Consider the following 25356-nt stretch of genomic DNA (forward strand, 5'->3'; position numbering starts at 1 on the left):
AGTTTTTTTGTTTTGTTTTTTGCAACCATATCACTGTGTTGATTCATGTTCAGTTTGACAGACCCTTTTCATGGATACTAATGCCAATCCAAGTATCTCCCATCTTATTCTTGTACATTTTATATTTGCCTAAATGCAGCTTTACATTTGTCTCAGCTGAATTCCAGCCTAGTTTCCTATCAAGATCTTGAATTTCAGTCCAGAAGTATTAGCTATCCTTCCTGTTTTTGTGTGTTTTTCTGATAAAGGTTCTCTCCACCCCTTTATCTAAGTTGCTGATGAAAATATTGAAAAGCACCAGGTCCAACCCGAAGTTAGTCCTCTCAAAATTTCCTTGCAGTTTGATGAAAAACTATTAATGAGCACCCTTTGAGTATAGTGTTCCAACCAACTGTAAATCTGCATGATGGTATTATTATGTGGCCTACATTTAATTACTTTCCAAACTGAATATAAAAGGGGACATTGTCAAATGGTTTGCTGAAATTATATTGACAGGCTTCCCATAGTCTACTAAGTAACCCATTAAAAAAGAGAGATCAGATTAGTCTAGTAGGATTTATTCTTGACAAATCCATGCTGTTTCTTACTAATCACTGCATTGTTATCAGGATGCTTACAAACTGACTCCTTCTCTGGTATCGAAGTGAGACTGACTGGTCTGTAGGCTCCTGGATTCTCCTTCTTCCTCTTTTGTGAAAATTGGGGCAAGATTTACCTGTGTCTATTCCTGTGGCACCTTATTCATTCTCTGGAATTTCTTAAATATTATAGACCAAGGTTCTGATGGTACAGCCACAGGTTCCTTTAGTACCTTGAAGTGAGCTTCCAGTACCATCATTAATGTTTGCTGTGAGCTGTTAAATCTTCTTTTAACAATATTTTTCTAAATGTTTAATAAAAGCAGTTCATCTAAAACGTTTATTATTTTCCATTCAGGAACTTCCCTCACCTTTGCTGAATACCGCTATAAATGAAATAGAAGAAGAAGCTACAGCTGTGAAGTCCAAACAAGATTCTCAGGAATCCATGAGAATAGCCTGGCGTTACCAGAACATACCAAAACTGGAGGTAAGTTTTATTTCATAGTAATTTCTTCAAATAATGATGTATGGTAAACTGAAAGTATTTCTTGACAAAAAAAAAATTCCTGTTAAAATGATAAACTACACCATTTAGCACTAATTCCAAAAAGTGTTTTGCCCCACCATAAGCTTATAATATTAAATATCAGAGTGGAAGAGCACTTAATAATTCTTTCATCCTCTGTTGATTAGCCATTGAAAATATTCTTCCAGTCGCTTTGCTGGTGTGGGGAATGGCTGGGGGAGGTATTTTGGGAGGAGAGTCAGCATGAATTGTTGGACACCTCTCGCTTTTCTGTTGATTCTCTCTACAAATGGACCCACTCAGCCTTTCGTGTTTCATTAGCAAACATTGGCTTGGGAATTCTTGTTTCCCAAGAAAATGTGTAGTACTACCATATATAGGCTATACTGTCATAAGAACAATAAATATTAAATTGTAAAGGCTTCAGCATCAGAACTGTACAGTTTACTACACAGGTTTTCAAGACAAAATAAAAAATAAAAAAAATTCCTTCCAGTAGCACCTTAGAAACCAACTAAGTTTTCAAGAAGTATCCTTTCCATTTATACAAGAAAGCTTTATAAATTTATCTGAATATAGAAGCATTTATATAGGTTGAATGAATTGTACTTAGATCCCTCTAGTGAAAGCATGGAATTGAATCAAGCTGTTGACTTGCTTATCCATGTGCGTAATAAGTAAAGTAAGCACTTGAGATTATATCAGCTTCACTGTCACTATAAACTAATCGTTATGAAGGCAGCATGTAAGAAACAAGCCCAGTGGTCAATTCTACAGAGTTTACGGTTGTTAGTGTTTTGTGAATTATATTTCTCCCTAGGCTAGCTATTTTCTTGTGCAGAATAATGGTATGGTGAAATCTCTAAAATTACATGCAATATTTTGGTGTCCATAGGAACTTGCTTTGTTTGGCTTTAGTATTTTATATATCTGATGTAAGTGTAGTGAACTGCCTGGTAAGTTCAGGCTTATTCTAAGGAATATAATTGGAATATGACAAAATGATTTTACAAGGCTTGGCATGTTTGGTTTTCTTTGTAATTGCACAGACATGTCTATGTATTCACATCAGAGAGAAGATTTATATATGATGACATGCCAAATCAAAGACCCTCCAGGATGATTATGTGACCTCATCAATTTTTATTAATATGAAGCTTGATATAACACGTTGAACCATCACAAAACAGACTTAGTTCATATGTGGAGGTAGGGGGAAGGAATACCAACATTGGAAAAAAAACTGATATTTTTAGAAGTACAGTTAAGCTTCCCAGTTTGCTCCAATAATATACCATGTTTAATTTTATATTATAATGGAGGTTATATGTGATGAAAATTGATGTGAGGTGTAATCCAATTTAAACTGGTGGTTGCATAGCTAAAGCTTTATTAACTAAAACCGGACTGAGGTCAGAGTTAGGAACTACAAGTATAATCTCTCTAAGGTATCATTGGGAATGTTCAGCCTCCTGGCAAAATGGTTTGGTCATGAGTAATTGTGATAGTGCAGATATCCTTATACGTTGCTGATGCATGCATAATTCTGGTGTTTGCCACACATCTCTGTCTGAACAACTAAATGCCAAGTGCATATGCTCCAGTTCCAGCCACTCTTTAAAACTACCTTGCAATCCTTGTCTCTGAAGTCAGCCTGTCCACCAGTCAGATATTCATTAGCTACAATTCCTGCATTGCAGGGGGATGAACTACATGATCCTTGGTGTCCCTTCCAACTCTACAATTCTATGATTCTATGAATCATTTCTCCATTACCTACCTTGTCTCTTCTGTTTGTCAGTACCTTCCTCTCTGCCTTGGGTGAGTCTGGACACAATTCAAAGGGCTGCAAATGCATGAGGGGTTTTTTGGCATCCACTTCCAGGGCAGTCTGTCATGACCCACAAACAAGCTATCCCCAAAGATCAGAGGGACTCTCTTGGACAGCAGTCTACTAGGCACAGGCCAGGGGACTATAACTGGAAAGGAAAATTGGCATGTGCTCAAATCCATATAGAAGTGCTTTGCACACTGAAAGCTGTGTTCATCCTGTCAGCTGCTCCTGCTCGCCTATTTCCTAGCTGGCACAATTTATTTATTTAAGGTAACTTGTATCAGACCCAGCACCAGAAGTTTGCATGGTGCAGCAAATGCCACCATCTCTTTGTTTTTGGTTTTTTAAGTTTTATTAGCACTAGAATTAGGATTCTTATTTTAAGGCCAGTTACTTATTTTAGGGCACAGCTCTGATAAGAAAAGTGCTGGGCTCCCTGCCCGCCCGTCCCCACTGCTGCCCACAGCACCACTGCCACTCCATTCTTTGGTAAGTTTGTGGGGTACACCAGGGAAGTGCTGAGAGGACAAGGAAGGTATCTTGCCCAGGCCTCCCTGAAACCTTACACCAGTCATGACACCTGTCCAGTATATCTTTAGTTTCCCTGAGGACTAGTTGGAAAGGACTAGTTGGGGGGAGGACTAGTTGGGGGGAAAGAAAGTCATTTTATACATATGTTATGTTTCCAGATTAAATTGGTAGGTATCAACCCAACATACCAGAAAATTAAATCTCAGTATCAAAGGTATAGGTAAATGTATCCTAAGTAGTAGTTGATATTTTTAAAATAAAATGTATCTTGTAATTTCCACACAAGCATAGGGGAGTGAGTAGTGGTAGAGAAATTTGAGAGATCCACATTAGTTTAATCCCCTTCATGCTGCCTTGGAAATTTTAAAGGTGTTAGGAGGATCTCTGACTTGCAGTTTGACAACTCTAAGATTGCATTGTCTGGGCAGCAAATTCCAGAGGCTTGGGTAGTTTTTAAACAATTTTATTTGTAATTGGCTAACCATTTGATAGGCAAAGTAAAAACAGTAGGTATTCTGTAGCTTGTATCAAGCAGGTAAAGTGTGTGTTCCTTTACCCCGTTGTCCCCCACCTCTCTCTCTCACACACAGATATACTCCCTTTTTTAATGAATGAACTGCTTGTATTCTTAGGGCAATATATAAACTGTCACAGCATGAAATCAATTTTCTGCCTTGATTCATCCTAAATCTCAGAATTTCTAGCACATTAGTATTGCAATTAGAAACGTTAACGGCAGACGGTAGCATAAAGACATATTCTGCTCCATGACAACTTAGGTTATTTCTCCTTGTGCAGGCTAGCTCATAGAAATCCAAGGAAAAGGTAGGCTTGAAACCACATTCAGCTAATAAATTTATTATCTCATGCTTAAGAGAAATGTATTTTTTCCTCCCTTTTGCTCTGTCTCTGTGGCCATGCTGCTGCTAAGATAGATTATTCATGCTTACTTGATTCAGGTGGGCTTTTTGCAAGCTTCCCCACTAGGCCTGGGAATGTGGTACATTGAGGTCTATTCATAGGCTTCTGACATAGCCAGGCTTTTATTGCCTGGTGTTTTATTGCAACCAAATCCTAGTCTCCACCCAGTTTGTAGGCACTGTGCTCATTCTTTAGAATCAAGAAAGGTTATCACCTACCTTAATCCATGCAACTGTGTGGATTAGGGACACCAGTGTTTCCCCAGGATTCTCAAAGAGGATCCTGGAAACTTCTTGTTTCTTCTCTTTTGCTGTCTGTACTAAACTCTCTTGGGCCTCAGTGAGGATTTGCATCTGAAATAGGCAACCTGGAGCTTTTCTCAATGAAGACATCAGATCAAAGTTCAGTTAGTCAAGGCCTTTCTAAAACATTAAGGGGGCTTGGACTTACACAATAAAAAGATGAGCTCTGGCAGAGATTGCAGTAAAAACATTCTGATCAGTAATCCGGATAAAGGATAGATTATAGGGCAAAGAACAGCTCTTGTTTAAATTGCTCTGAGAACCCCCAAATGAAATAACTTGGAACTTCTGGATTTATTTTTAAACAATACTCATATTTTATTTTATGGTCAGATTTTGTTCTATTTTATTACACTTTGTAATAATTAATAACAAAATAAAAACACAGATAGCATTTTTAAAATAATTGCTAAGTACCCTCTGCATTCTGCAAGGCTATAAGAAAATTTGTTTTTTGTTAGCAGTGTTGAATTTGTTACTATTTTTATTTTTTGCTTATTAAAGCTTTACTTTTTCTGTTAACTTGGGTTTTTCAAACAATGTATTGTTGGAATACAGTTTTACTGTTCATTTTTTACTGATAGTTTTTAAAATAAAAACCATAACAGACAGAGATTTGATTAATTTTTGAATTTATATCATTATAAATACAAAAACCTGGTATTCAGCAGAGCAGTTCTTTATGTATGAATGGCCACCCACAAGTCAGGCCAATTTTCTATAAAATGGGCAGGAGGGTGTAAAGTTAAGACACACGACAGAACAAGAAGGTCGAGTGACAATTAACAGTGTTTTCTTACTTTTGTGTGCGTGCAAAAGTGGAACTACAATAACTTCGAGTTTATGTAAAAATTAAAAAACATTCAAATTGTCATCCTGCTGCAATACAACTTTTTCATAGCAAAATTCTGTAGATTTCTTCTTAGAAGTAAATTCTATTGAGTCCAGTGGCACGTAATCACATGTAAATGTGTCTAAGATTGCAGTCCCAGTAACACATTGTTCGTTTGTTTTCATGTGTTTGAAACGAGAGAGAGAACACAATAGAAGTTATTCCTCAAAATGTTCATGCATGCAGCCATTAATATTTTAGTTACCTGGCTCATTTACAGTAATTTGAAAGAGTAAAATAAAATTCATATTATTTGTAAAATGACTATTATAAAAGTAATTTGAAAATTTGATTCTTGAACTGTTCAAAATATCCAATTACAGGTAGGTAGCCATGTTGGTCTGCCATAGTCAAAACAAAATATAAAATCAAAAAATCCTTCCAGTAGCACCTTAGAGCACCTTGTTCAGATACCTGAAGAAGTGTGCATGCACACGAAAGCTCATACCATGAACAAACTTAGTTGGTCTCTAAGGTGCTACTGGAAGGATTTTTTGATTTTATATTTTGTTCAAAATATCCAAGTGATATTTTGCCTTTTCTCTGATTACTACAATCTGATGAGAACAAATGGGATGAGGATCCATGTTTCTGCAATTCACATCTCCAGTTACACTGGGAACCATGCACACAAAAAAGAGCTACATTTACAGTTCCCTGGGGCTTCTTTTCTTCATTCAGCAGTCAAACTATGTGTGCAGTTGCCAAAACTGGACTGGGAATCAGTTTTAGCATCAGTCACATTATTGTGCCTCTTAGTATTGTCAGCAGCAGTCTCATTTTTGGCAGGTTTGTAATATGACTCCAGACCATTTTTCCTTCTCGTGTTTCTTGAAGGAAAATGGAACAGGGCTGCTACATGGAGACTTCCCATCCTTCTAAACATGTAATTGGTGCTCTCAAGCTGATAGTAATGTCCATGTAATGAGAAGGCTGAACTGTCTGCATCCTCCAGTGAATCAGGTCATGATGGCTACATAATCTCTCCAGTGCTATATCCCTCTGAATACCGATTGCTGGGGAACATGTGTAGGAAAGTTTCTGGGCTTTCTATAGGCATCCAGTTGGCCACTGTGGGAACAGAATGTTGGACAAAATGGTCCACAATGGCTTCCTGTATGTTTTAGTCAATGTGTCAGCACACTGCTCATATGTTGTTGTTGTTGTTCACTGCTCATATGTTGTTGTTGTTGTTGTTGTTGTTGTTGTTGTTGTAGAAACATGATTATTTGAAAGCAAGCTACTTTTAGCTAGAACAAAATAAAAAATAAAAAAATTCCTTCCAGTAGTACCTTAGAGACCAACTAAGTTTGTTCTTGGTATGAGCTTTCGTGTGCATTCACACTTCTTCAGATACACTGGAACAGAAGTCACCAGACCCTTATATATAGTGAGAGAGTGGGGAGGGGTTTTACTCAGAAGGGTGGTGGGAATGGGTGATTGGCTGATAGGTGTGGAAAACCTGTTGACGACTGTTAACAACTGCAATTGGTCTTACAGGAAAAGGCAAGGGGTGAGATGGCTAAAGATAGCTTTGCCATGTATAATGAGATAAGAATCCAATGTCTTTGTTCAGAACCTTTTAGCTAGGATACTAATCAGTAGGATAAAATATATTCAGTTGACTGTTCAGTTGCCCACCAGTTATTCAGCCTATCAGATAATGCCAAAATTCATGTGTGTGTTTTGTGTATGTCGAAGACTACCTCCACCATATGGATATCTGATGGTGACAGCAGAAATAAAGGCCCTTTGTTTCTCTTATTGGCTATATGCTGAAACAGCAGGCATAGCTGAACTAGAACATGGGCAAGGAGATGCATGAAATAAACAAAACACAATTGCTGTGTCACCAGTAACATTTGCTGTAGGGAAAAAAAGGAAGACCAAGCTGCAAAACAGCAATTCCAGCTTCAGCCTGAATGGAAAGACCTGCCTCGTTTTGTTTGGAGGGTGCCTGGATTACCTCCCTGATAGCCTGGCCTGCATGGTTGCTTAATTCTAACATACACAATAATTCCCCAATGGCTGAGGTTTGCTCCATGGGAAACCGTGTGTATGTGTATGTGTCGGGGGGGGGGGGTATTGTGACCATTGAAAAATAGGTATTAATTTTTTAAATTGTAACAGGGGAAACATATGCATTGTTTTCACAGGTGACCCAAGCAGCCTGTTCAAAATTTGGACACTACTTTGATTTATCAAAAACAATGGCTCCAGAATTAATCCAGAACATAAAGTGGTATGGCTTTCCCCTTCTTGAAGAAAAAGCTTTGTATCCTGATATAAAATCATGGTGAGTTTCAAAAGCTTCTAATTTTAGTTGTTTGCACAAAACCTGAGGAGGGTTTGGAGGACAAATTTCATAGACATAAAATTGTGTGCAAATAATTGTACTGTTAGGAGTAAGTCGGCCAGGCATCAGTATTTATAGCAAAACCCTTTCCTTGCCATATTCCAAGCTCCATCCCTTGCAGGAGCTTCCTCTCTTAACTGCAGAGATCTTGGACTGGACAATATACATGTTGTAGTAAGGCTGCTTGTGGTGCTTCTCTGTGGGTCCACAAAATGTAGTAGAACTGTCTGCTGTCTGCTGCAGCTTATTTTTTAAACATCTGTCTAAATTGAGCATTAATAAATCCTGTTGTCTCTTATTAGTGGAGCTTGTGTGGAAGGAAGACCTGGGCATTGCAAGGGCCCTTGGTGCACCCCATGAGCTCTGCACACAGACGGTCTGAGGATGACTTGAACAATTAGCTTTCTTCGATATGCAAATTTGCTTTCAATTTGCATATTGAAGTAGTAGGCTGTTTATTGTTTTAATCTGCTGGTACTAGAGTTTGTTCTTTAAAATATCTATACAATTTTCAATACAAGCAGAAATATATACTTATGTTGAGAGAAGAGAGAAAAAAACACATAAATACATAAGTAAAAAAAAAGAATAGGAAACATTCTCTGGCATAAATAGTTTTTTATTAGGATAATTATATATTTTTTTAAAAAAAATCTGAATGCTTTATATATTTTCTAAAGAGCTGCTCAGATATGTGAGCTGCTGTAGGATGGCTTTGCCCTGAAATTCATTACTGGAATAATATACTGGAATAATATATATATATATACTACAGCCTCCATGCAAAGCCATACTAGTTTGGAAGTAGAAGGCGGATTTGCTGTCACCATAGTGTCCATGAGCATAACACTCTTTTCTGTCTCTCATAAGAATGAACAACAAGTATTAATATTAATATAAAAGAGAAATGGGTAGATTCATGGATATCATGGGGTAGGGATTAATTTCCTCCTGGCTCCATTCACCACAGCAGTCCTAGTCACCAGGATCGAAATGATCTGCAGAGCAAATGTTCTATATAATGTATAATCCAGTGACAATATTTTCATGGGTGGGTTTCCCCCCCCCAAAAAAAAATTGTCATCTGTTTTGATTCATCAAAAGCATGCTCCCAAACTACCATAATCTTGACCATAGCACATTGTTACAGAATGTTGGGAACTGGCTTTTAGATATTCAAATAATTCTTTCTTTTCCAGATTGTTTTGTTTTGTTTTGTTTTGTTTTTTTTGCCAAATCACTTATTGGGCCAGATTCAAGTAGCCCAGTTTGCTAGAGCAATGGTGGAAAAACAGTTGGGATGAAGCATAGGCTAGAACAGCTGGGCAGCCCCCTAGGCAGAAGCCAGTATGTTCTTAGGGAGTTTTTGCCACTGCAGCTTCCACCACGTAAAAGACAAGGCAGTTTTAAAAGCAGCCTACTGCTACAGCTGTGGGAGCTGCACCACATAAAACAGTAGAGAGAGTCTCATCATAGAGTACACAGTGTCCTACATTATACAGAAAGAGACTCTTCAGATCGCAGCCATAGGTTTGAGTTAAAGCTAATGGTGATTTATATAAGTCAGTGGTTGCCATCCTTTTTGGACCAGTGAGCATATTTAGAATTTTGAGAGAATGCTAGGGGTGCAAGTCCCAGAATGGTGGCAATGGGGGTGTGGCATATCATACAATGGCTGCCATAGGGTCTGGCATAACACAATATTAGAGAGAGTACAATCATGATGCTTTCCTCATAATTGTATTTCCATACAAGAAAAGGCTTAACCTGTTGAATATCTGCCTACAAAATAAACAGCAGGAGGAAAACCACATTAAAGGGGGGGTACAGTAGCTCTTTAGGATCCTAGGAATTCCTATTTCCTGGTGTCTAAACCACTCATCAGTCACAACTATGACTTCACACATTAGCTAAAACACTGACAAGTGGGAGCATCCAGGCTTGCTCATTTCACAGACATTGCTTAGAACCGTACCTTCACATTTTGCTTCATGGCTTGCTTTCTTTCTAGGAGGGTTAGATACTTGATTTTTTGCAGGGAAAAGTCTGGGGACACAACTGAAGGTGCTTGGTTGGTGACCCCTTATAAATAGTCATATCTGATAGCTGTATTCCTTTACAGTTGCCACCCAGGTTTCTTAATAATAGGGTATAATACAGATCCCGAATATTTTAGTATTCCAGAAAGAATATTGAATAATTGGTGCTACATTTGCTTGTATTATTTGCTGCTTCAATGGCGTATATATTAAAATGGGCTTAAATGAACACAGAGCTTGGATTTCCTGATAAATCTGGCTAAAACAGCTTAAAATATATCTCCTAATGGAGTCTGCTTCCTGATAATAGGCCTATTTGTCATACATTTTGATAACCTTCCCTTTGTTAAATGTTTAGAAACTATCAATAAGGAAGTGAGAGACTGTGCTGTAACTAGGATACCTCCTCACAAGCTCCTGCTTTATCAGGAACAAAATGGTTAAACAAAAAAGGATGAGAATGTATTGTTTAAACACATTAGCTGAATTAAAGTGTTGAGTAACAAATCTGTAGGAAAAATAGTTGACTTTCAGAATGCAACATAGATATCTATTGCCCATAAAATATGACAAATCCTACTAACAAGGTTATTAGTTAGCTCTAGTTAACAAGTTCACTTCCATCACCTGTGAGCATATATATTTTACACATTAAATTATAAATTGGGGATTTAGCTGGGATGTTTCAACTTGCATCTGCTCTATGGAGTCTTTCTGTCTCACAGAATAACAGATACAATTTTACCATTATGATTCGCCATTTGTTGACAATATAGAAAAAGATTGTGGTTGCTGATCATGTTGTGAGTGTACACTCATTTTCATTATTAAGAAGTTTCTAAACAAGGTTTTAGGCTATGGTGTTGAACCTCTTTCATCTCAGGGGCTGCATTCCCATCTGGATAATCTTCTGAGGTCCACATCCTGGTTGTAAGCAGGGCCAGAGGTGAAAGTGAGCAGACCAACAAATGTAAATTTGACCTGTGTACCACAGTCTAGTTTCTACACATCCTTATACACTCCTCTTTTCCCTGAGACATTATCAGAGTTCAAGCACACATTCCACCCAGGCAAAAACTCCCAGGGTATGAAACAGGGCCAGTGAGCAGTGTGGTCTGGGGACAGTTTCAAGGACTAGATAAAAGGCTGGAAGGTCGCATTCTACCTCCAGGCCTGAAGTTCCCAACTCCAGCTTTAGGTCAGTTCCATATTCCAAAATCTGTTATCCAACATACCTCAGATGAAAATCAGACATTTGTGAAACTGACTGCCTTAAACAAATAAATAGTTTCCACAAGCTTTCCTCCCACCACCCGCATGACCCCTTGCAAACTTTGCAGGTTCCTCCCCATGGTTTGCTCATAGTTTTGCGGTTATGGCCTGGGGGTGGGGAATGCACCACTTCCCCAGGACAGGGTCCTAGAGTCCACCCTTCTTTTTTCCAAAACCTAGCAAGTGCTAACAAGGCTTTGGGAAGGAGCCCTTGTGCCTTCTTCTCAATGCTGCTGCCGCCGCCCTAGGAGCTGCTTCTGTGGCCCATGTCTGCTGGCCGGGAGAAATTGGGGCCCCCTGAGAGCAAGTCAGAAACTGTGGCAGCTTAACTAATTCTGTGGCCATCCTGGCCAAATTGGGATTGTTGAGGGGTATGTAATCATATTGAAATGAATGCACTTCAGCATGTGCATCTGCTAAGCAAAGTATTTTAATTTAATTAATTGTCCAAATGTAAGCATAAGGCTCGATTCAACTAATGGGTCCTGCTAGCACAATGGGACTTTCCCCTTTATTCCTCTACACCCACCCCAAGTGGTTCAGGGGGTCAAGAGAACTCCCAGAACGGAGGGAGTGGGGAGGCAGGATCATTCCACCAGGCAAGCAGAAATGCTTTTGCTGATAGAACAATGTTCTTAGTGCTATGTTGATTCCTACCGTAGAATTTAATAATATGATCTAAATAAGGTTTTCCTCTTGGATTTGTTTACACAATGAATAAAGCAGAATATGATATGTGTAAAAATAACTTAAAAGTATATGAAACTGACAAAAGTGTACAAAAAACCACTGGTTGAGAAAAATTGGGTGACTTGATAGAGAGGTAATGTGGCTGAAATATCAAATAGAACAAAATACAAGGCATTGTAGTAGTTTGGTGATGTGTTTTTTAGGTTAATTCTATGAAACAGGTTTATGTATGTGTCCATGTGACAATAAGCTTTTCCTTCCAAATATGTGTTTTCTTTGGTATAAATGACATTTGAAGTAGTTCTAAGTTGGGAATACACTAATTAACGTAAAACAATGTCACGCCTCTGCCAAGCTCAAAGAAGGCCACAGGTCCAGGGCAGTTGGGGGTCCAGTTCTGGTGCAAACAGACTGAAATTTAGAGCAGGCAGACAGGCATCCAGAGGGCCAGGGGCTTATGATCTTGTTGAATGTGAGTTGGTGGTCAGGATCCAGAGCAGCCAATGAGAAGGAAAGGTGAGAGAAGCCTATTCAGTTTCCCACACCAACAAGTTGCTCAGACTGATCAGAGTCAGGCTTTTATAAGACCTGATGGGTCCAAATTGCCCTGTGAAGTTAACTACCAATACTGAAGCCTGAAGACCCACCAATGTGAGTCTTCCTGGTTTGCTGAGGAATGAGAGCATGGAGCATGCAGGAGGTAAGGTGCTAGATACTGGCTGCTGTATGTGTTCATTTAAGATAAGACACACTTACAAGCCTTACAAGCAACCTTATTGACCATGTGTAAATATTCATAGGATTAATTTGTTCAAAGATATCATTGTTTGGTGGGGGGTTGTAATGTATCACCTTTCATTTGCAAAACTATGTTTTTAATGTTATTCCTGTTGTTAGAATGTATTTATTAAGTCAAGTATTCTCCCTTCTCTCTGTAGTAATATGGCCTGTGGTTATACCAGACTTCTTCATTCCATTCAAAAAGTCATTCATCAGCAAGGGTTTGATGGCTCCACTCCCCAGGTATTAAGCAACATCATCTTAATCTACAAGCATGCAAATACAGTTTTCATACTGTTTGAAAGGGTGATTCAGCAGTGAACATGTGGTTTCCAAGCTATGATTAAATAAACAGCAGCTATTTTTTAAAGCTTTTACTGGTAGACCACATGCTTTGTATTCAGAAGGTTCAATCTTTTGCCCTTCTAGTTAAAGAATCAGATACTTGATGCTGAGCAGTGGCAGACTTGGAAACTATGGCGCCCTGTGTGAGGTCAAAATTTGGTGCTGCCCCTGCCTGGCTTTGGGAAGGAGATGTGAGGGCTCTGACAGAGTCCTAAAGCCCTCCCATCTCCTTCCCAAAGCTTGGAAAGCACTAACTAAGCTTTGGGAAGGAGGTGGAAGGACTCTAGGACCCTGTCAAAGCCACAGGCCTCCTTCCCAACGCCCAGCGCCTCAGCAGGCTTTGAGTCTGCCCTTGCACACCACTTTGCACACCACTCACACAGTCCATGTGCTGAGAGTGGCCTCTGTTTGAGAGTCATTGCCAGCCAGAGTTGACAGTATTGGGTTAGACTGATTCTGTGTAAGGCAGCTTCCTACCGTCAGGCTTTTTCTGTTTTTGACAAATGTGGGTAGCTTTGGCAAATGTAGTAATAATCCATTAATAAATGTATTTTCTATACAACTACCATATATTAATTACACATGGTAAGTTACATGTGATTACTGTAACATGGGGTCTTTTTTTAATAAATTGTTGAAGGGGGGGGGGTTGGTCTTATTGTTAAAAAACAAAACCTGAGGACTTGTCTTTCACCGTGCCTTTGCCACGGTCTCTCATGTACACTGCTCCATATGGGAGATTTTTTTCTGCTGCCAGGACCCCTCCCGTGCATGAAAAATCTGCATTCATGGGAGGGCTGGGAACTCTCCATATCATCCACTAAATATTATAGACCAAGAACAAAACTTCTGATCCAGAGGCCAAGATCAGAGGCGTGTACAAATGCATAAAGTGCTAATGTAGCCCTGGGAAGGTGTGGTAGGGAACTAGCTTTTACTTCCTGCTGCAAAAGCCCCTCATGCTAGATTGCATGCTGCTTGAAAGGCCCTTTGAATTTCTGTTTATCCTGCACAGCTTACCTTCAGGCATCTTTTTATGTAGTTTTAATTTTCAAAAGAAAACAGAATGAGTGTTATTTCATATATGCATTCTTCTACATAGAATATATCAATTACCAGAATATAAGGTTCAGGATATTATTTAATTTATGATTATTTAATATCCACCATTACCTACAAAATGTATTAAAAGTTTATTCTAGCAAGTACCATAAAGTTATCTGCAGAGTTAATTCTGCTATTTTATTCTGTCCATAATCAAAGCACTAATGCACTACTCTTGGGAGTTTATTCTCTGGTTAACTTGTCTTTTTAAATATGGATTTTATTTAATGCTTCTGCATTCTAGCATAATTTTTATTAATGTTTATCAAGCAGAATTCTCCTGGTTGTTTTAGTTTTCAGTCTGTACTGAGCATAATGTGGAAGTATGTTTTCCCTTTAGTAGTTAGCAGTGTCCTTCTGGAGAAGTAAATTGGTCCCTGACAGGCACCTCTGCTTTGGTTACCATAGCAACAGGCATGTCATAACAGTTCCCCTAGTACAGTTTGTTGAGCTGCTCCTCCAACATGATGACAGGTCCTTTGGAAGAAGGAAATTGTAGAATATTGGAAGCAACAGCACCAAAGTGACATGAAACCCTGGGAGCAGACAGCAAATAACCTGCTACTGGGAAAGAGTTTAATAATAAAAAATGTGTAGACACTGGGTGAGGGATAAAAATAGCACTAAGGTATGTCCCCAAAGCTTTTTTAATAACCCAGAACCCACAAGTGGATAAAGCCATTTCTAAGACATGAAGAATTGTTTATTTTCTTCTTTTTTAAAACAACAACAACACAGCAAGAGGAGCCTAACACTTTGTTTATAGTAACAATTCTGTTTCATTATTTAAAATATTTAAATCCCGCCTTTTTAAAGTTGTGCCCAAGAGGGCTAGCAACAATAAATGAAAATTATATTAAGAATTGTAACAATAGAACACTAAAAGCAGCAGTAAAACAACAACAACAACAACAACAACAACAACAACAACAACAACAACAACAACAACAACAACTTATTATTTATACCCTGCCCATCTGGCTGGGCTTCCCCAGCCACTCAGGGCAGCTTCCAACAAAATATTAAAATACAGTAATCTATCAAACATTAAAAGCTTCCCTAAACAGGGCTGCCTTCAGATGTCTTCTAAAAGTCTGGTAGTTGTTCTCTTTGACATCTGGTGGGAGGGCGTAAAACATCAGAAGAGTTGTGTGTGTATAAAAAAAGACAGACGAATATTAAAAATTCCATGCGAAGGTGGCCACTCATGGCCCAAAAGCTTTCCTGAAAAGGAAGCTTTTAACCACCAAGTTGAATGCCATTGAAGAGAGGAAAGACAAGGCTCTGAAGAGGCGGATTTCAAGAGCCTGGTTGCAACCATTGAAAAGGATCTCCCCCTGGATTCAACTAAGCATACGTCTAGGATGCTGGGTTGCTGCAGGCTCTTAATCTGCCAGTAAGGACATAAGAAGAGCTGTTTGAACATTCATCTTTAGTGGATGACCTCATTTTTTTTAGTATTATGAGAAGAGAAGATTCTCTCTATCAAGTTCCTTCACACCATGCATAATTTTATACACCTATATCATGTCCTTACCCCACCCCCCATTTGCTTTTCTATATAAACTAAAAAGCCCAAAATGTAACCTTTGCTCATAGGGAAGTTGACCCAGATCCTTGATTGACCCAATCATTGATTGCAGGTAATGAGAGGCTTTATGCACCAGTCTCAGTGCCTTAAATTGGGTTCAGTACCAAACAGGCAGCCAGTACAAAATTTTAAGGATTGGTGATAAATGATCCACTTTGCAGTGCCAATTAGTAAGCAGGCTGCTGCCTTCTGCACCAGCTGCAGCTTCCAGGTGTTCTTCATGGCAGTCCCATGTAGAGTGCATTGAAGTAGTCTTAATGACAGCTTACCAAAGCATGTGCAGCTTGTAGCTAGGCCCTTCCAATCCAGGAAGCACTGGGCTTAGACACTCCTTTCTACTGAAGCTACCTGAACTTGAAATGACAGTGAGCACCTCCTCCTTCCCCCTAAGCAGTGACCCTTCTCTTTCTGAGGGTACGATACGATAATCTTTATTGTCATTGTCCCATACAGAACAACGAAATTGAAGAATCTACATCAGACATGCAAAAACCGACAAGCCTACTATCCTGAAAATGCCTATCGACTCATTCCCCATCCCGACTATGCATAATTAACCTCCTAAACTTTAATGCCCTACCTGGTTAGCCCCCTAAAAACTCTGATGCCCCACAACTAAATACAGTTCGGTAATAAATAATTTGTCTGCACGCACCGCCATCTTGCCCTTCTCTTTCTGAGGGTGTGCAGATTTATTCCAAACAATCTAACTTCTGAAACCCTGAATCATGGAATTGCTCACCCACAGTACTTCTGTCTTACTGGGATTCAGACTCAGATTTTTGGCCCTCTTCTATTCTGTTACTCCTTTCAGACACTGCCCCAACACCTGTACACCCTCTCCTGATTCAGATAGTAGAGTTGTGTGTTATGCCCATACTGATTACATTGTGCTCCAGATCCCTGGATGGCAGCTCCATGGAGTTGTTAAAAAAAATAATTCAGGCCTGATGAAATCCTACAAAATCCTACCGCCCAAATGCCAAGAGGCTGAGCATAAGTTACCAGTTCTACTTTCCAGTACCCTTTCTGTCAATAAGAGTGAAACCACCATATTCTAATGCTCTCAACCCATAAAACCATTCCAGAAAGATTTTGCAGTCAGTGCTTTCAAAATCTGCAGAAAGATTAAGGAGAACCAACAACATAATCCATCAGGGTGACCAAGGTTATTTCAATGCTTAATCAATGCTGGAAACCAGCTTGAAATGAGTCTACATAACCACATTTATCCAGACAAGTTTGAAGCTTGTGGTCTCACTCAATACACCTTGCTCATTCTGTTCCCTAGACTGAAAAACCCTCTCATAAGAAATGAGAGACTTTAACAATCATATAGAAGCTTTCTGAGGCATCCTCAGATTTTAGCACAGGGGGAGTTGCGGGACAGCTTAGGGGGAAAGCCTGTGAGTGGCAGTGCATTTTGCTCTCAGATTTCCCTATAAACCCACCTACTCCTTTCTCTCATTTCCACCTCATCCCCCTGCTCCCCGATCCCAGCAAGGATATTCTAGAGTTTACTGCTTTCCTTTCAATGTTTCAAATGTTACTCAATATGTTGCCTTTTTATATTTGACAGAAGAAGCAAAGAAACATTTTGAGGATTGGAATTCAGAGCATTGGTTCCGTACTATGGGGAGATGACATTTGTAGTACTGAAAATCCACAAAATATTCATAGTCTCACAAAATTTATGTATGCTCTCCGTGGTCTCCTTAGGACATCTTTGTCTGCCTGCATTATTACTATTCCAGCTCATCTGATCCAGGTAGGCTTATTCTAAGTGCAACTTAATTGTGGTGGATACATAAAGAAAAGCACAGTCAAGTTATTTTTAATTATTTAGAAAACTTCTATACTGCTTTTTTTTACAATCACTTAAATGGATACTTAATGATCAGAATATACCAAAGTGGTGCTATTGAATTGCTAAAGTCCACCTTATTTTAGCTGTATTTTTTCAGTAGCAAATATAGTGTTAAATTATTATCATTATTTTATTTAATATAACTCAATTTAACTGTGTTATTTAAAGTTGAGCTAGGCCATCATAGTCTTATGAGAAAGTGTGGTAAATGGGGTGTTAAAGAGCTAGTTATTTATGAAGGGAAAGTTACACTTAACAAACTATTGCAAGCTTGTTCCCATGTGTATGGCCAGAGGTTAGACTAGAAAAGGAGAATGTGCAAGTTAAATTAAATTGAATCAGTACAGCATGATGACATATGTTCAAGGATCCTGAAGATGTTTGCTGGGTGAATCTCACATTGATTAGATATTACTTTGAAGAATTAATAGAGCACTGGAATGGTCACAGAAGATGAAGGGAGAGCAAATATAGTGCCCTCATTTGCATGTAACACTAAGCCAAAACATGACTTTGTGAGCACAAGCAAACATGCAGATTCCCAGAGAGATCTGCTTTTCCACCTCCCCACTAATTCCTGCTATACTGAACTGAACTAAGCAGTGGTTTTGCCTAGCATGTCATTGGAATATGGGCTCATTATATGGCTGTTCTCCAGACAAACCACAAGCTGTTCAGCTTATGATGTTTCTGGAGAAAGCTAAACCACAAGCCCATGTTCATATGACACACTAAGCCAAACCACTGCTTAGCTCAGTGCAGCAGTAAAACAATTGAGGAGGAGCAAAGAGTGCTTACATGTAAGTTTGTCCATACTAAACCATGATTTACCTTAGTATTATGTGTGAAGCACAATAGACAAGGAATTACAAATTGTATGCTTGATTTCTGAAGTTGGCAACTATTGGAGCAAACAATAACAGTATATTAGCACTTTTAATTTCTGAAATAGTGACAAGCAGCCTATATGGTTTCATAAAGAAAAATATTTCAAGGCCAGTCTAATACTTTATTTGATAAAATTAGTTTCATAGAGATAAGGGGAACAACCTTGGATATTTTAGGTGTAAAGTTAAAGAGGGCTTTGACCTAGTTGCATTTGAAGTGTGCAGGGCATTACAGATGGAGAGAAGGAATTTAATCCTGAGGTACCCATTCACATAGCATGTTTCTGGCTGTTTCCTAACTGATCTTGCTAGTGGATTTTGAATAGCCTAGACAGAATATTTTTACATGTATTTATTTTTGAAATGTATATTACACCAGTATGACTTCAGACCCCTTGAGCGCTTTTTGTATTGCCCCGAAATTAGAACAATTAGTTCTGTTGGAGATTTGGTCTCTTTGTAATGGATAGTTAAGAGATATGTAACATACATTGTAACAGCCATTCTACCTAAAACAAATACATTTTGGGTTGGCTAAGTATGAATATTCAAGTTTTGTACTTATAGGGCATGATTCAGTTGAGAACAGGAGCAGCATGTGTACATAGGAATCCCATAAGGAACCAATTCAGCCTTGTTTTCCTTCTCCCCTGCTAATATGAGCACATAAAAGTGGCCTGGAAGGCAGCACTGCAAGGAATTGGAGGTCCATGCATGACTCCTCCATTCCTGTTGAATCCCTATTTCTGCATCATTCAAGATACTCCTGTAGTGAGCATAAGTAATTTGCATGTTGTAAGGGGCAAGATGGAGAGATTGGATGTGCACAGAAAACTCCCTTCCCTGCAGTGGCCCCTTGGCTCTGCCTGTGGTGCACCTGAGTCCTTGAGCTGGCAGAGGATGGGAAAAACCAGGCTCTACAGACTATGTTCCCACATTCAATTAGTTCAAGCCCACGGTTTTCAGTTGCAAATATTAATATTGGTATTAACAAATATGAAAGACTACACACATTCATAATCTAAGTAATAGAACTTTAATATTGGTATGGACAAATAGTAAAGACTTCATGTGTTACTAACTTAAGTAAAATAACTTTATAATAGCAAAAAATGCTGCATTTCTCCTACTTAAATATTTGGTTTTCCCGCATACATACACTTCCCCCAGCATTTTGCAGATTTAACATTAAAACCCTATGTGTCACCTTTGACTAGGCTTAGTGAAGAAATTATTAATTTTGATGTATTTGCCACAGTAGTAACATTAAATGTAGCTAGCAATGGTTAAACCTCAAGCATCCTCTTTCCATTAAGCAGTAACTTAACAGAATGCTTAAACTGTAGAGCAAACTGTCATCAGGAGGAGCAAAGCGGCTGAGGTTTTCCTATATCCCACATTACTCAGTTCCCAGAGCCCTGCTGTGTAGTTGTTCCAGTCTCCAAGAAGCCTGTTAAAGAGCCCCCAAGAGCATGTGTCCAGCCCTCCGTGTTAATAGTTAATTGGTGAGGATGGCAAGATGAGAGGACAGCCGAACATGTGGTCTCTCAGTCTCAAGCACTAGACAGACTTTTTAGTTCTAATAACAGCAGCTGCTCACATTCTCACTACTGAGCTTCTCACAACTCTGTTGCTGGGATTTGTGAGTGGATTAAAAAAAACGTAAGGAAAAGATCTTTGTCTAAAAGACAAAAGTTTTCCTTGTTTCACCTTAGCATAAAAGAGATTCATGTGCAGTTCTATATGTCTATTTATTCAATATTTCCAGTAGAATTAGCTTATTTATTTAATGTATTTATATCTTGGTTTTCAAGAGCACTCCTTACAAGGCAGCTTACAAAAAAAATTTAAAACAATAAAAGTCTCCTTTTTTAAAAGCATGTTTAAGAGTAAAACCACTCAAGGTGTATATAATGCACACAATTGTTTAGCAAATGCAACACAAATGTAGTTATTATTATTATTTATTATTAAATTAACACAGCAACTTTTCTCCTATAGCCTTTAGATTAAATAATCATTTATGTTCTATGTAGTTTCCATGGGAGTTTATTGCATTGGGCAGGAACTGTCAGAAAAATTGGGTTGTTAAAGACTGGGGAAACTACAAAATTGGCTTCCTAAATTGCTTTATTGTGAGCTGAATCAAAACTTACCACTATAGAGGCCAATAATACAATATATTCTCCAGGAATGTGAATTGGAAGATAACCCTTTATAGTGCTTCTATTTGCTGTGATCACCAAACAGTCTAAAAGGTCTAGTCAGAGAGACAGACATCTGTAAGGTCCCTGAGCATTTTGTTGCTATTTGTGTTTGTATCTCTTTATCATCTGTGTCTTGCAGTAGAATAACATCAAACTCTACAAAGGGAAGATGCATAGACTCGGATCTAAAGATTGTATGAATGGAACTCACTTATGCCACAGCCCTGAAAAGCCTCTGAGGGTTGAGAGAGCTCTTGAGAAAGACATGGGATGTGGCCCTGGGTTCTGCAGTGGAAGGAGTAATTGGAGAAAAACAACTTGCAACTGCCTGTGCAAGCTGTCCCTCCCCAAATATCTCCAATTTCCCTTCCCTATTGTCATATTCCAACTCTCTCAAAAGTAGCTTTTTAAGGAGCACCAGCAGTTGCAAGTTGGGGGCAGGAAAGCCCCATGGTGCATGAGCAGTTACATTTTGATTTTCTGCAGGGTAGTAAATAGTGATTGGAACTATATCTGCTTGGGGGAGAAACTATACTATTTAGTCCTGCAACAAACAGTACAGATTGCTAATTTGTTTAGTTTTGTTGTAGGATCCAACTTGTTAAAGTGAACCTGTTTCATAAGCGGATAGAATTATTACTCAGCATTTACCAAGGGAAACTGATAAATGAAAAGTCAGTAGGAATAAGCCTTGTTATATTCCTTAAGGATTCAGTGAGGTACTGTTTAGTGTGGTGTTTTCATTATTTCATATGATATGTTTAAAAATGTAGATGGTGAATTATTTATATCTTGCTTCTTTGAATTCACTGAAGTGAGTACATGTTACATTATGTTTCTCAGTAGAAAGAAAACCAGAAACAAACCTCTTCACATCTATAGACTTTTGTGTTCATGCTGGGTATTATTGCCTCTAAAGTCTCTTTCAAATCAATTAGAATATTTTAGAACTTATGTTTTTTATTATCAAATAGAGCAGACTATGTGCATATATATTTTTCTGTGTTGATGTTTTTTTCTTCAAGCATTTTTATTCTTGGAGGTAAAGAATACCATATAGAACTAATATTTTTTAGTCTCTCTATTTTTAAAAATTAAATTTATGTAAGATCTCCCAAGACATCCCATCTTGTAGTACTACTCTGTACTACAACAGAAAAATGTGTTTGGTGCTCTTCTAGAGGAAAAATATAGAACTTAGTTTTCATGGTACTAAGACTAGATTTGTGCTACTTTATTTTCTAAATGTAAATAAAAGGGAAGACAGGAGTGCCTGATGTACTCTGGTCCATGGGGTCACGAAGAGTCGGACACGACTAAACGACTAAACAACAAATAAAAGGGAACATTTTGATGACTGCACATGGAGTTATAGAAGGTCATAGAATTGTGGGATCAGGTTTGCCAGGTTGATAGTAATTTTGTTATAAACAATTTGCCTTAAAAAAAAATATTCTGAATATTTCAACCATGTGCAAAAAAGTAATTTGTCCTGGACAAGTCACATACCCTTGACTTAATCATCTTTAGCAGGTGTAACAATGAACATCTCCTAACCATGGTTAAGAAATTGGGTGTGTGCTGCCAGATCACAAAGTCCCTCTCCACAGCGCTTTCACAAGCAAGTTTCTCACACCTGTGAGTGTGATTTAGTATTACATCTGTACTGGCATGAATTATTGTTAGGCTGATGTGGTTTCCTTCTTAACACGGTTTTGAAATCAGACTTCAAAGCTGATTTCCCATCTTGGTTAAAGGGATCCCTAGTTTTCCTTGACAACAGTTAACAGTGGTCAGGACCAACCGAAATTCACTCTAGAGAGGAGAGAAAGTAGAGGGTGTAAAACGTTTTGCCATCTCCCAGTTTCATAGCTGCAGTTACCATACTCCTCCCAACTATTGCCTCTGCACCAGTCCACAGGAATAGTTTTATGAAACTAAAACAATGTTTATCTGAGTTCCTTAGTGGAAGCTGTAATAAATCATTAACTTATTTGTAAAATTTCACACATATTATTTAAGAAGATAAACTATACTAAACAACAAAAATAGCATTGGATTTTTGAGCAGAAGGAAGCTTCACAAAAAGGAATTCCCTGCCCCAAGTCTACTGCAGTCCCTTGTACAACCTACCCTGTAAAAACCTGTTGGACTTTTGGTTTTAACTGGAAAAGCCTCAAAACCAGTTTAGCACTTGGAGTAGTGTCCAGCTACGCTTCCTTCTGCGTTCTCCTGCTTCTCCAGTGCTTTAGCAGAGTTTTTTCAAACGTCTTACTTCTCCTTCTTGCACAACAGTATGTGTGCTTTGTGCCAGCAATAAATTCCACAATGTCTGGGTTGTTTCAAAGTAAGCAAGCTTTAATTACAAGCATATAAATCATAGCCACTTTCCCAGAGAAACGGACGACATTCTCCGCTCCGGTTCAGAACCGAAAGTTAGACTGAACAGGAAATAAACGGTGCGTTACATAAATCACAAAGGCTTCGCGTATACAGCAGATACCCCGGATGTTGTGACACATCCTCGTCCCTGTGGGAGGAGCGTACTGTTGAGCTTCTTTAACCCTGAAAGCTCCAAACCTCACAAAACCTCTCCTCAGGGTGGGGAAAATCTTTGACAGTAGCTTGAGATGGGGCATAGGAGCTGCTGAATGAAAGAAAAATCACCCAAAATTGGGTGGATGACACATTCCACAAATTCTGTCACCTATGGAAGATTCCTTGTACTTCATTTTGATCCCCCTCCCCACTGTATTACTATCTGATCTTGGTGATAAGACTGAGGGTGGTGGGGACATTTTGACAGTTCTCAAATACTTTTTAAAATTAACTTTGACATTCAGCAGTAGATTAACAGTGTAATCCTAAACATATCTACTCAAAAGTATTGAGTATTGAATTCAGTGGGACTTACTTCCAGAAATGCAGTCTAAATCGTCTCAAGAAGATTGCAGTCTTCTTTCCTAGGATCTTCCAAGAAAACATATTTTTGAAGGACGACCTTAGAGCTATAGTCTCTTTTTAAAAATGTAGGCTGAAGTATATGATTCACTGGGTACACTTCAGTTGTGTGATTCTGAGATTAGCAACAACAAAACCAAGTTACAGAACAAATGTGTTTGTCTAATCTGAAATAAATTGTAGGGTTCTATAAAATAACTTGGTCTTGTTTAAGTGAGAGTTAAGATTTCAGAATGAAGGCTGCAGCATTGATTGAAATTGTTAGATGTTCTCACAGTATGGTGAGTACTCATCTGTTTAGGCATATGGAGTATTTTGGCTGCTGAGCTAGATAGTTAATATAATGTCTAGCGTCCAAGTATGGACACAACTGTTACAAAGGCAGAAGGCAGGGAGTTCATGTATAGAGCTTATTTAGACAATTCTGAGAAAAGGAAAGAGAGTCTAGTAAAAATAATTAGAATTTGATTATCTGTATTTGGAAAATGAAAGTTTGCTAATGTTTATATTTCATGAATGTTTTGTGTTATTTATAAATAAGGTGATGCACTTTTGAAAACGACTGAAGAGTGTTTGCTGCTCAAATGTAGCTTTTTCCAAATAGAACAAATAAACATGATTTTAACATTTAATGTATAGTCAGATTTCTGCAAAATACTTTTATAAAGTACAGAATATTGCCTTATTTTCTTAACACCTACCTGCTTATCTCTATCTTTTAGGTCTGTTCTATTAATTACATGATAATTATGATATAAAGGAATGTTGCATCTTTAATGATGTTTTTGTGCCCTGTGTAGTTAAGCTTTAATGCTAGGGGGAGGGAGGGAGATTAAATTAGCCTTCTAACCTCTTTCTGTTCCAGACTGATGATGGAAAATAAAAGCTCTTAGCCACAAAATGTAACACTTAGAATTAATATTTAATTACTCCAGCAAATTGTACACTGTGGCTGAAAGCTTCCAAAGAGTTGTTAGTGCCACAATTGACCTACAAGTTTAATAATAACTCACTTCTTTAAGCAAGTGCCAGTTCAGCATAGTGGAGCCACTGTAAGAAAGTCCTGAGAGATTAAAATCAGCAAACCAAATGGCAGACGAGGATTCCTGGGATGGAGCCTTCTGGAAAGCTGGGAGCTGGAGTAGCTTTTCAGCCAGGATTCAGATGAGAACAGTGGGTGAAAAAAACCCGATCCCTCCTGTTCTGGGAGTTTCTGGTTGGAGTCCAAAATCCTTCAATTGATGTTTATAAAATGGTCTTACTTCAGCTTATTAACTTAACGTTGCAGATCAAATAAGAAATATTTTTCAAGAGTCCTTCTGCTAGAAACTCTTCAAAATCCATTCTCCCTACTTCTCCCCCATCAGCTGTGTTGGATGGCATGAGATTTAGAAATGTCTGTATAGCATGTACTTTAAAGTGTATGTTGTGTCACATTCATTGTATTTACTTTTAATTTCTGAAACATAAATGGTACATATCAAAGTTCACATTTTAAAAAGGTGCTGTTTAATTGTGCAATTTAAAACAGGAAAAAACTAGCTGATAAATCCTTCAGCCTTCTCTTTTCTTTAAAAATATTTTCGTAAAATAGGGCATCATGAGTTCAGAAATGTGAAAACACACAGCAACAGACCGAAGAAGGAACACTTTGCATTATTTATTGG

The 25356-nt window shown here is 38.3% G+C and overlaps 1 protein-coding gene across 4 annotated transcripts in view; it reads left to right on the forward strand.

Moving 5' to 3' along the window:
* The window catches only part of ELP4 (elongator acetyltransferase complex subunit 4), a 146899-nt gene that overhangs the window by 32419 nt on the left and 89124 nt on the right, over positions 1-25356 (forward strand). For all 4 annotated transcript variants that reach the window (XM_033151352.1, XM_033151361.1, XM_033151369.1 and 1 more), the window contains exons 4-7: positions 940-1071; positions 7747-7886; positions 12886-12970; positions 17347-17535. In XM_033151352.1, the coding sequence (XP_033007243.1) occupies positions 940-1071; positions 7747-7886; positions 12886-12970; positions 17347-17535 (546 nt within the window). The remainder of the gene's footprint in view (positions 1-939; positions 1072-7746; positions 7887-12885; positions 12971-17346; positions 17536-25356) is intronic.

The sequence above is a fragment of the Lacerta agilis genome, chromosome 1 (assembly GCF_009819535.1).
Source record: "Lacerta agilis isolate rLacAgi1 chromosome 1, rLacAgi1.pri, whole genome shotgun sequence".
NCBI classification, from domain to species: domain Eukaryota; kingdom Metazoa; phylum Chordata; class Lepidosauria; order Squamata; family Lacertidae; genus Lacerta; species Lacerta agilis.